The 11,433-nt window shown below is 35.3% G+C and overlaps 2 protein-coding genes across 2 annotated transcripts in view; one reads left to right on the top strand and one right to left on the bottom strand.

Moving 5' to 3' along the window:
• Positions 1–5,232, top strand: part of tbpl1 (TATA-box binding protein like 1) — a 6,352-nt gene extending 1,120 nt beyond the window's left edge. Inside the window, exons 3-6 of the mRNA XM_015394514.1 lie at positions 658–721; positions 2,942–3,045; positions 3,377–3,471; positions 4,770–5,232. Of these exons, the coding sequence (XP_015250000.1) occupies positions 658–721; positions 2,942–3,045; positions 3,377–3,471; positions 4,770–4,852 (346 nt within the window). The 3' untranslated portion in view covers positions 4,853–5,232. The remainder of the gene's footprint in view (positions 1–657; positions 722–2,941; positions 3,046–3,376; positions 3,472–4,769) is intronic.
• Positions 5,233–5,443: 211 nt separating this feature from the next.
• The window catches only part of slc2a12 (solute carrier family 2 (facilitated glucose transporter), member 12), a 15,538-nt gene continuing 9,548 nt past the window's right edge, over positions 5,444–11,433 (bottom strand). The window contains exons 4-6 of the mRNA XM_015394513.1: positions 7,843–7,965; positions 6,482–6,614; positions 5,444–6,390 (exon numbers count right to left, since the gene is read on the bottom strand). Coding sequence (XP_015249999.1) covers positions 6,297–6,390; positions 6,482–6,614; positions 7,843–7,965 — 350 coding nt within the window. The 3' untranslated portion in view covers positions 5,444–6,296. The remainder of the gene's footprint in view (positions 6,391–6,481; positions 6,615–7,842; positions 7,966–11,433) is intronic.

Genomic DNA, 11,433 nt, shown 5'->3' with positions numbered 1-11,433 from the left:
GTCAGCCATGATAATAAGAATTCAACAGTAGAAAGTGTCAAAAGACTGTAGGTTTCTCCAGCTGTGTGAAATGTAAGGCACTGCTGACCAGCTCTTTAGGGTTGATTCCCACAATTAGCAGCGAAGATGTGCTGGATTTCATTTTGTCTGTAAAAACTAGGAAGGATTGATTATATCTACATTAATGTCTGTTTCAGATGTTTTTGGTCACATTTCTGACTCACTGGTTAAACAAGTAAAACTGGACTCATATTTGTTGTTTTTCTTTAACCAATGTTGAATTCTATCTTGTTGTTGGTCCATGTGTTTTGGGTAATAACACTGATGCTAAAATTTGCTATGTACCGATTTGGTAGATCATTTTAGGCGCAAAAGGAAGCGTAACCTCTATGTTTACTTTTTTTTGGAGGATCTATAAATACTGTTATTTTTACTTGCAGTGAGATTTCACAGTAGTGTCCATACCTAATTTTTTATCAGAAATAATATCAAAATCTAAAATTCGGTCTTCCTTGATAAAAGGAGAGTATAGGTACATTTTCTTATACTGTTTGTGGAAATCTGGTAAATTGATTTATAATTTTTTAATCTTCTACAGGGTTATTTCTTTTGTATTTTATGCTTTCTAAAACTCCTCCTCTCTGCTTTCTTATCTAGTGAGGAAGAGGCAAAGCTTGGTGCTCGCAGGTTAGCTCGCTGTCTCCAGAAACTTGGCTTTAAGGTGAGCACCATCACACACAGAAGGTACCAACTAGTAGAAGCAGCCTTTCTTTGTTGCATAGGAACATTGAAATGATAATCATAACCCTCAGATAAAAAAAAAAAGGTATGATAAAACATGGGTAGTATTGGACATTTAGGATCGATAATCATCTGGAACTGGTTCCAGCCTTTTATTTCTCCTGAAATTAAACTATTTAGTATTTTCGATTCCTAGTTTAGATGACCAATCCGTCCACCGAAATGTCCAAATACTAGTGAAGATGAATCCGCAGCGGTGTACGCAAAGCCATTTAATGTTTCAGCTGCAGCTGTTTGCACTGCACTATTTAAAAGTGTGGTTTAAAATTAATTAAGGAGATTATCAGGCATCTAGCTGCGACCATGGCGATGGGATTATACAGTAGTAGCCATTCAAAATTTCCCCACTTTCCTTGATGGGCCCTTGGCTGGTCCCCTACAATTCCCCTAAAATTCCTTTTTAAACATCAACCGTTGTACTAAAATATTTTTTCTGTCATGATTTTTGGACATTTAGACCCTAAAGAGAAGCGTCATCTCCTGGTCAGACCCTGTAATTCAGTGAAAGGGTGGAGTTAGAGTGAAGAAAATGCACACCAAGGAGAAAGCCAGTGGCTGAAAGTTGGAGGGGATTTTGCTGGGATTAGCATGAAAGTGGGCTGCCATTCGGCTATCGTTTGACTGGAGGGGCCATATTGAATGGCGGCTACTACATAGTGCAAAGGACGGCATAATTAATCCCTGCCACCAGAGTCCGAGTGAGAGCATCTTCCGGAGTTCGTTCCTCGGCTAAAATAGTAGTGCAGCTTCTGCAGCGAGAGTGAAACCTTTTCCTGTTTTTTTTTGTTTTTTTTTACTTACTTCACATTTTAACAGATAGCTGCTTCTTTTCCTTCAATGTCTGGATGGAATGAAAATCCTTTTGACAGAATAATGTTCGGCCTAATTATCTGCATTTTAGTTAATTTGGAATCATATAATCAACCCCATTAACTGAATAATGGAGTATGAAATTGATCGTTTCTCTTTCCACAAAATGTCACTGCTTCCACGTGTTTGGAGTAGAGCTGAGGTTCAGTAAAGGGTGCTGAGGATATAAACTCTGTCAGGATGCCTTCCTGCTGCGCTGCTTTCTCTTACAGCTCAGACACTCGGTCTGGCATTGCACCGGCATCAGAAAGGAAGTAATAATACTCTCTTAGACAACATTAGTACCTGAAGCCTAAAAAAAAGGATATATGTAAACCTGTTTTTTTATGAGGTTTTAAACAAAACGTTTCATATGAAAATGTATTTCTATCTTTAGAACATGTATTAGATTATATTAGAGTTCATAGGTTCAATATATATATACTGGTTGAAAATAGCAGGTTGATAATTGATAGTAACGTTTACAAAAAGATTTTTGAGGAATTAAACCTCATTTAAAAGTTCAGACTATTTCAGGCTGACAGAACTCCGGTTAGCCGGCTTATTTAAAACAAGAAATTTTCTTCTTCTTCTTAAAAAAATCGTAAAGAACCAAAATCAAAATGAGGAATCAGATTCTTTTAAATTCAAAAATTGCTCGGACTTATACATGAGTTGAACGCTTATATACAGCTAATTGTTGCTGTTTTTGTGATTATGGGAATGTCTCCGGAGTAAAGGTAAAATGTAGGTGTGAGAGGTTGATCGCCTTGCTTCTTAACTGATCTCCATTACAAAAATTTCTAATGCAATATTCAGCCAAAGTTGGCCTGAATTTTAAAAAAGCATAAACAATTTTGTGAGTTTTTCTTTCCATTACTATTCTTATGAGTCGTTTGGTCAGTTTGAGAATCCATTAAAGCTGCTTTCAGGAAGCAAGGCACTTAACAGCAACCAGAAATAAAGACATACATCAAGTGACTGAGGAATAAGATCATGATTTGTCTTTTTACTTGTCAAACATGCCTCTTATTTAATGAAACACAACTTCAGAGAAGGGTTGCTTACTGGTACTCATATTGTTTGATTTAGTTTAAATTAAGGTTCACAAGAATCGGAGTAAAGTTATTGTCCGGCTCAAATACCATCCATAAAACTTCCCACACCACCGATTCCGATGTTTTGTTTACATATCTTAGATTTACCATTGGTTAACCGTAGAGATCTTCACAGAAACGATGCTTCCGGCAGTTTTCTTGCATATAAACTGATCTGTTCCTTGTCTATGCAGGTGAGATTCTCAGCTTTCAGAGTTGTGAACGTGCTCGCAGTGTGCTCCATGCCGTTCGCAGTGCATCTTATAAACTTTACAACTAACAACCGGCCCATTGCCAGGTAACACACAATTATTATCACATCATTAATACTCTTTATTGTTGGACTCTTTACATCTCACATTTCAGTCCCAAATATGCTGTTTTCACTTTTCTCCTGCTTTTAGCTAATTTCATTGACATTAATTTAGATTTTTTTTCCCCACATTGAAACTTGTAATTATTTCAATTTGCCAGCCTGCAATAAGATTGTTTTGCAATATTTGCTAATAAATATCGCCCTCTAGTGGCCTTTTTTTTTGTACAAAGCCAAAGTCAAATATGTATTGTTGCTTCTAAGTCTTTTTGTTTATTCTGTATCCTTTAAGTTTGTACATTTTACTGTTTGTCAGCTATGAACCTGAGCTCCATCCTGCTGCTACTTATCGAATCAAAAATCTGAAGGCTACAGTCCAGGTGTTTTCTACGGGCAGCCTCACAGTGACAGGTCTGTTACTTTCACATGACCACGCACTCACACATGCCAATAACCCTTGGCCTCCTGTATTTATAACACAAGATTAAGGGATTGGGATGTGGTAGCAATACACTTTTATTCTTTTACTAGAAGTTTCTTAATACATCTCTGTATTACAGCAATGGATGTACTAAATATAAAGTTTACTGTTTTTTTGCAGTATGCAAACCAGTAAAGTTGTGTCACAAATCATGGTGCTATTGACTATCAGTGGTTTCAGGTAAATAAATAAATTAGAAAATTATGAAAAACTTTATTTTTAGCTCATATAAGAAAGTTAAACTGGCTACAAATATATTAGACTGACAAAAAAAAATATTTTTAGGGCAGAAATGTTAGGGCCACCTTATTACCTGTATGATCATGGAGAAGGCGGCTGACTTCAGCACAATGACTGCAGCACAATTTGCTGTATTCATGTCATTTTAAAGGAAGGAACAGTGACAGTTGTAGCTTTGAGACTGCAAATTCTCATTTTAAAAATCTTTGGATATATCAAGGTTTCAGTGTCTGGAGGATGAGTGGAGAAGCACATGATCAAAGTAGCTTCAGCTCCAGTGTTTCATTTCTATAGTCATTATTGATTTTGGATGCAAATTCACCTGCTCCAGTCAGAGCACCTGGTTCTTCCATAATAGAGAAGCTTGATGGAGATGATTTGGACTAAAAGTATCCATCTGTCAAACCTCGTGTCTGAGCTAGATCAGCTTTCCAATGTTGTTTCAGTCCTGAAAAGATGACAAAACTGTAAATAAGTGAGATAAGCTGGAAAAATTGGGAGTTTTATAGCTGGAATAGAAACTGTTCTGGCTTGTCCAGTGGCTTTGTCCTAATTAATATGCTTGAGGACCATTAAACTCTTTTGACCTAAACTTTATGGTGAATTTTGAAGAGAAAGATGAGACGCTCTAGAGTCTAGACTGAACTATTCTGATAACTTGAAGGTTGCTTTTTAGCAGCATAGGCTTTAATTACAACTAACCAGAGCCATAGACAAATAGCTTATATGCCACATATATGGAGTAATTTACACCAAAGGAGCTGCGAGTGCATCTACTGCACACATTACTCAGTTAGCTGTTATTTCTATTTCCTTTATATTTATCTTCCCAGCTTTAATCTAGAATTATAAGAATAAATTATTTGAATTTCATGAATGATTTTCACTTTGTATTACTGAAATGATTAACTTTTAACTGCATATATCTTATTACCATCTAAATATATTTTAATGCTGTCGCACATTTCTCACTGCCCCTCATGTTAAGGACCAAATGTGCAGAACGTCGCAGCTGCTGTGGAACACATCTATCCAATACTGTATGAGTGTCAGAAGCCCCGCTGCAAATAAACAGTACAGAGGGAATCCATGCGAGTAGCACCTTTATCCATGGACGGATAAAAGCAGCGGACAGACTGGACGGGAACTGGACTCGTTTAACGCTTATTGGAGTTGGAGAAAGATAATTACTATGGGTGTCTTTCTGCATGGACACAGGAAAAAAAATCTTGACAGATACATCATATTATACACAAGTTCTCCCTTTGTGTTTTATCGATGGAAAATCTCCGTCCTTCTATAGAGACAAGACATCCATCCTATAATGTACCATTTTTGTTGAAGCCAACACATTCAAACAACACATAGGAATGTATACAAATTTAGATGAGATTCTAAATGCATCCTTTCTTAGGTTTTCCTTTTTAACATTTGGTTATCTGCCCTTTGTTCAAAATGGACACACCTCTTACTTTACGCCCTTTCCTCATAGTTGTTTTCTCTCTTGCTAAAATAGTGTATATTTATTCTAATGTTTGAAAGGGTACTAGTGTAATCTATCTCCTGTTTGTTTTTAAATGTGAATTTTAATGCAGGTTTTTTTCCAGTACTTGAGTGTTAATAAACTGATTCAATTGCATTTCATTAACTTTCAAAGCCCATTTTTATTATCCCCCAAAAAGAAAACAAACTCATTAAAAGGCTTAAAGTAGCAGACAGTTAATGTGAAACAGTACATTAGAAAATAAACAATCACCCTGTGGAGAGTTGTAACACTTTTCAGCGAAATGTACTTAAAGATTTTACAGTGAAAAACATTTAGGTAGCTCTGAAACAGCATGAAAAACGAACTCCCGGAACAGAAAGCAGTGTTTTTATTATCATAGATGCAAAACGGCTGAATGCTCGGTTTAAGCTATCTGAGAAAAAACGTATACTGTATGTGGACGACTTAAGCATCTCCTTCTTAAGATGATAAATCCAGACCTGTTTGGTTTTTATGTGTGACTGAGTACTTTCTGAATCAGTGGTGAGTAATAATTTGTGACACTTAAAACTTTTGTATTCTGTATGAAAATAAAAAGACCATTAAACAACTGCTGGCTGCCTGTTTCTTGTTACAGCAAAGGTTTTCTGTTCTACAAAAACCATCCTAGAAATAGTTTTCATTTACAAATGAAACATTTTTTCATTGGACCTTGAAATGATTAGTTACAGCATTAAAAGTACCTTTAAAGTTTATTTTTTCTTGTTTTGCAAAAGAATAATGAATGAAAAATAAAACTCAAGTAAAAAAAACCAAAAGGTGATTAAAAATACAATATTAGTGAACCCTGAGCTGACCTAATCTTAGAAAATCTCCCAAATCTCACTTTACAGCTTCTTCCTATTCCTGTTATTCCAACAGCCTAATGATTGAGCTTTAATATCTGGACCAGCTAACACTTTACGGATGAACAGTTGTTTCTCAAATTTTGTTACATCTGGTGCAGATTTTGATGGCTGCAAATGGTATTTAGATGCTTCTGGGGCCCTCTGTCGATGGGGTCCTGTTGATCAGGCTCTCCTGGGGCTGTGCCTGCCTGAAAAGCTTTACCTCAAAGCTCTTCCTGTTGATTCAGAGAAAGTGGAAACAGAACAAATAAGTATTTTATCTTACAAATCAACCCTCTAGCAGACATGCAGGCTTTCACTTCTTACTTCTTAGCCAGCTCTTTTGATATCTCTTCCAGTGTCCGGCCCTTGGTCTCAGGGACACAGAGGATGACAAACACCAATAGAACAAAACTCATGGCGGAGTATAGAAACATTACGTTGGGAACGCCAATCTTTTCTGGAGATAAAAAAGACACATTCACACTTTATTCACTTGGGAAATGGTAAAAATGTGATTATATATGGTATATTCTAAAATTATTATTAATCAGTGTCACAGGCAGTAATAAATTAGACCAAAGAATTCCTTTTCAGCCCTTTGGAATGATAGATAATATAATCTGAACTAAAACTAAACAGAACCTGTTAATTTATGCAAAACAATGTGTAAAACATCTCTCATGGAAATCCTAACCACAAGAAATATACAGAGTGAAAATATTAGGACACATGGAGTAAGTTGTCTCTAAAAGATGTATGAGTAGGTGTCTGAAACTAGATATAAATTAGCATGAATACATTTATGCTCTTTATCTGTTCGTTGTTTTTAACTCATGGATAGCCAACATCCTCACAGATGGAACATTGTTTTATCTGTGAAAATGCAAGTTTTCAAGTACATATTAACACCCCTGGTGGCAATCTAACCCCCATTATGCAGGAAGAGGAGGAAGAAGTCAAAAGAATTAAAAAATTTATTGAACCTAAAGCATTTTATGAAAAAAAAAAAACACATATAGACTGAAGCATGGAGGTGGAAGTATCATTGGTTTAAGAGACGCTTTGCTGCAGAAGGACCAAGCCGGCCCATAATCATAGGATTCATCATGAATTCTAATTTATGTTGCAGAAGGTTTTGGGAAAATTTGAAATTAACTAAAAAATAATAAAAACTCCACATACAAGAAGCCCCTTAAAAATCTATTCACTGAAAACTAATAGCGGAGAAAACCTTGGGAATGAAGCACCTCAGTGAAGTTAAATGAATAAAGGGGAGAATCATTAGCTACAAGAAGGTCGGGTGGCCTAAAGAAAACTGTCCTTGATATATCGTTTGATAAACAAAAAATGTATTTTTTGATATTCATCTGATATTAAACCACTTTTTTTTTAGATTAATAAAATAACTGTTGGACTTTGTTATTGAAAACTGCAGAATAAATGGTTGTCATAAAGGTTTAACATAACTTGATATAGAACCAAGCTGTCTGATCTGAAATCAGGGATTTTACAAATCTTGCAGAAACTAATCTTTTCCCTTCCCTTTGGCAAAGTTGTGTCGTAAATCATTTGTTACTAATGACTACTGCGCATAGAAGCTGTTTGTATAACTACCGATTATCTGTCTCTCTAGCTTTATGGTAACTCATGCAATCTTGATATAACACATTTACTAACATACAAACCTGTGATGGTGAGGAATGTCATGGAAATGAGCAGGTTTGTGGCCCAGTTCACTGCCGACACGACCGACACGGCCCTGCCTCTGACTCCCATGGGAAAGATTTCACTGAGGACCACATACACCACTGAGAAGAGAAGAACACGAAGTCAGGGTTTATGTTGCATTATCAGGGGAGCTGTGTTCCTATCACCTTATTAACCTAATCCTATTTACTGTATGACTGTAACTCGTGTACCTTGCTCTCGTTTGTGCAATGACTTAATTTACTGCCCTCTTTAACTACATAGAGATGTTGTATTGAACGAAGACCAAGGGGAAATCGTGATTGATAACATTTATAAGATTGTCGTAAAACTTTTCATACCCCTTGAAATGTTTTTGTATAGTAGGATGTTAAAACTGCAGTTGAACATTATTCAACTTTCTATGTGATAAACAAATAAACGTTTTGTATTCTTTTAACTTGAAATACATAGTTTTAACTTTTCCCCCCAAAAAGTCTAAAAGAGTCCCTGCTGAATTTAGCCCCTTTTATTCTGATGTCTTTAAATAAAATCCAGTACATTTTTAAATGCAATAAAACGATTATTTTGCAAATCGAGTAATCTGTCGATTATTTTTTGAATCAATTCATTAATAATCGGACAACCAAAGAATCCTTAAAGAAGATTTTTAGTATTTTAAACCAGGTAGAACTAAAATGTTCCCACTTGTGGAGTGCTGGATTTAAAGTACTGACAAACGAAAAAGTTCTTTTCATCTTAAATGCAAAATGTTTACATATTTTCTTTTACAATTTTGATATAATTACTGCTCTAAGTGGGTTGCTCTGTCAGCTAAAAGCATATTTTAGAGTCTCGTTTAACGATTAATCGATTGCTAAATTATTATTATAAATTTGTCTAATTATTTGTTTCAGCCCTAAAATAAATACTAAAAGCCCAGAAGGATGGAATTTAATCTTGGAATCTGTTCAGTGAAGGTGTCAGAGATTTTCGAGCTAAGCGATGAGCCAAACCATCATGAAGACAATAAAACGATATCCTACAATAAAAGTGAAACACAACAGCTATTTAGTTTGTAGGTGTTGTCAGGCTCAGAGTGAACCAAGATGGCCAAGAGGAAGCACTATAAGTACAAGAGAGAAGGAAGCTATGGAGGGGTATTAATAAATAGTAAAAGCAAGTGAAGCTAAAAGGGTAAGATACTGCTAACTAATACTAGATTGCTACAGTGGTCATATACTCAATTAGCTAGCATACAAGGATTTATTAGATGAAGACATTAGATATTATAATGTAAATGATGTCTTGTGATGCTGACTCTAGGAGCTATTTCTCCATTTTTAGTTAAATCTTAGAATTTTGATTATTTCATTTGATTTGTTATTTAGAATAAGATTTGTTTAGTGATTCAGTTAATTAGTTTAGCTTGGCATGTTGGTGTTTCACAGTATAAATAGGGAGGTCTTAGGTAGCTCATTATGCACGTGGGTGGTCATATGTTTTTTTACAAGTTCTCAGTTTTTAGCCAGTCAATCAATCAGTCAGTCAATCAGAGACAAGGTGCAGGAATCAGAGTGAGAGCAATAAGAATCCTGTGAAGTCTGTACCCTGTTTGTCATAATGGAGAAATAAAGCAAGCAGAGAACTGGATTTTGACCCTTTTTGGACTGCATAAGCCAGAATCCACGGAGCATCAGGTGGCTATTTGAGTTGAATTCACCCTTTGCTTTGATCACGTCTTAAGTTCTTAGAATTTCAAATTTTAGTTTTGTACAAATAGTCACTACACTGACCCTACTACCAAATCAATGACAGTTTTCAGACATACTCTTTTCAACAAGGTACTGAAGGCAGTAACTGTTACAGTTAAACATAATGTAACCTGAAACCAACTGAATGAAATCAATGTTTAGCCTGTTTGAAGGTCAGCTGCAAACTATCAAAACAAAAATATTGGAAGGCACTGTAGCAGGGGATGCATATAAGTTCAATGACAGACATCTCCAGCAGTCTATGGGCGAAAGGCAAAATAACACCCTGGACATGTAGGCAGTGCATCGCAGGGCAACAATTAGACATACAACCATACACACATCCATGCCTGCATGGAGAGAACATGCAAACTCCATGCAGAAAACCCCAGCAATCAAATCCAAGGCCCTCTTGTTGCAAGGCAACAGCACTACAACCTGCAGAACTTTAACAGGGACTAGAGAACAAGACATCATCACAGAGCCTGTAAAAGGAGATTTAGGGAGAAAGAAAAAAAGGAAGAAAAAATATATTGTGGATCTCAGAGTGCGCTCCTATGAAGCAGTTAATGTGTATTAAATTATTATATGCCTACCTTGGTTTAAAATATGTGTCAGCTGTTAAAAGTTTGAATTTATTGAATGTCTGACAGGTGCTTCCTGAGCTATTGTCTGTCAGAAAGTTAGCTTTTCCAGTTTTCATGATTGATGTTAAATATTTTAAATTTAACTTTTATAATTTCGATTTTTTTTAAATGTTTTTAGCACTTTGGAATTAATACAGTGGGACAAACAAAGCACATAGTCAGCCACTGATTGTGCACATTATCCTGCTTACAAAGATGAGAGAGGTCTGTAATTTTCCTCATACTTTAACTACTACTACTTTCCTCCACTTCAACTATGAGAGATAAAATTACATCGTTGGATCTTTAAGGTTAGGCTACAAAGCATTGAGTCAAACTTTTGTTATAGACTAAACAGTTATTTTCCACCATAATTCAGAATAAATTTTAAAATCCTGTGCAATACAATGTGATTTCCCTGATTTTTTTTTATTTTGTCTCTCATACAGTGAAGTGTACCTATAATGAATATTTAAGACTTCTCTCTTATCTTCTGTTGTAATAGAACTTGCACAATCAGTGGTTCACCGTTGGGGCTGAAAAAATGTAACGTAATTAATTGCTTATTGAAATAATCTTCATCTAATTTAGTCATTGATTTGTTGTTGATTGGAGTATAGACTCTACAATACACCTTTAGCTGATAGATTTACTGACTTAGAGCATTAATTATATGAAAAAAAAAAAAATACAAACATTTTGCATTTAAGATTTAAAAACATTTTTTTGTCTTTACAGATGCTCTATCTAGAACTCCTGAAGTGGAAAAGTTTTAATCTCACCTCATTAAATTTTGTAAAAAAAAAAATTTTAAGGAACCTTGGGCTATCTAATTATTAATCAACTAATCAACTGATTAACCGAAATAATCGTTAGTTGCAGCCCTAGTTGACAAAATTAGTTTTTGGCCCACTGTATATGTTTTCGACATTTAAAATTATTTGTTATTATCATCATTTACAATAATATTACTGTTACTAAAATTTTTTAATTCTTATCATTAGTAGCTCTAACTGAACATCATCTTTCTTTCATGGCCACCCAGTTTGTGCAGACTGCCAGTAGCACACACAATCTGCAGGCTATTGTGAACCGCTGTGCAAACCTGTTCTGCATTGCCCACGCAATTTTTGTATATTATCAGTAAGATGCCCACTCATCACACGTTCATTGTTTATTTTGGTTTGCTTATTGTTTTCCTTATTAATTC

Source organism: Cyprinodon variegatus, unplaced genomic scaffold (genome assembly GCF_000732505.1).
Source record: "Cyprinodon variegatus isolate N-32 unplaced genomic scaffold, C_variegatus-1.0 Scaffold690, whole genome shotgun sequence".
Taxonomy (NCBI): Eukaryota; Metazoa; Chordata; class Actinopteri; order Cyprinodontiformes; family Cyprinodontidae; genus Cyprinodon; species Cyprinodon variegatus.
This window is presented reverse-complemented; position numbering and strand designations above follow the sequence as displayed.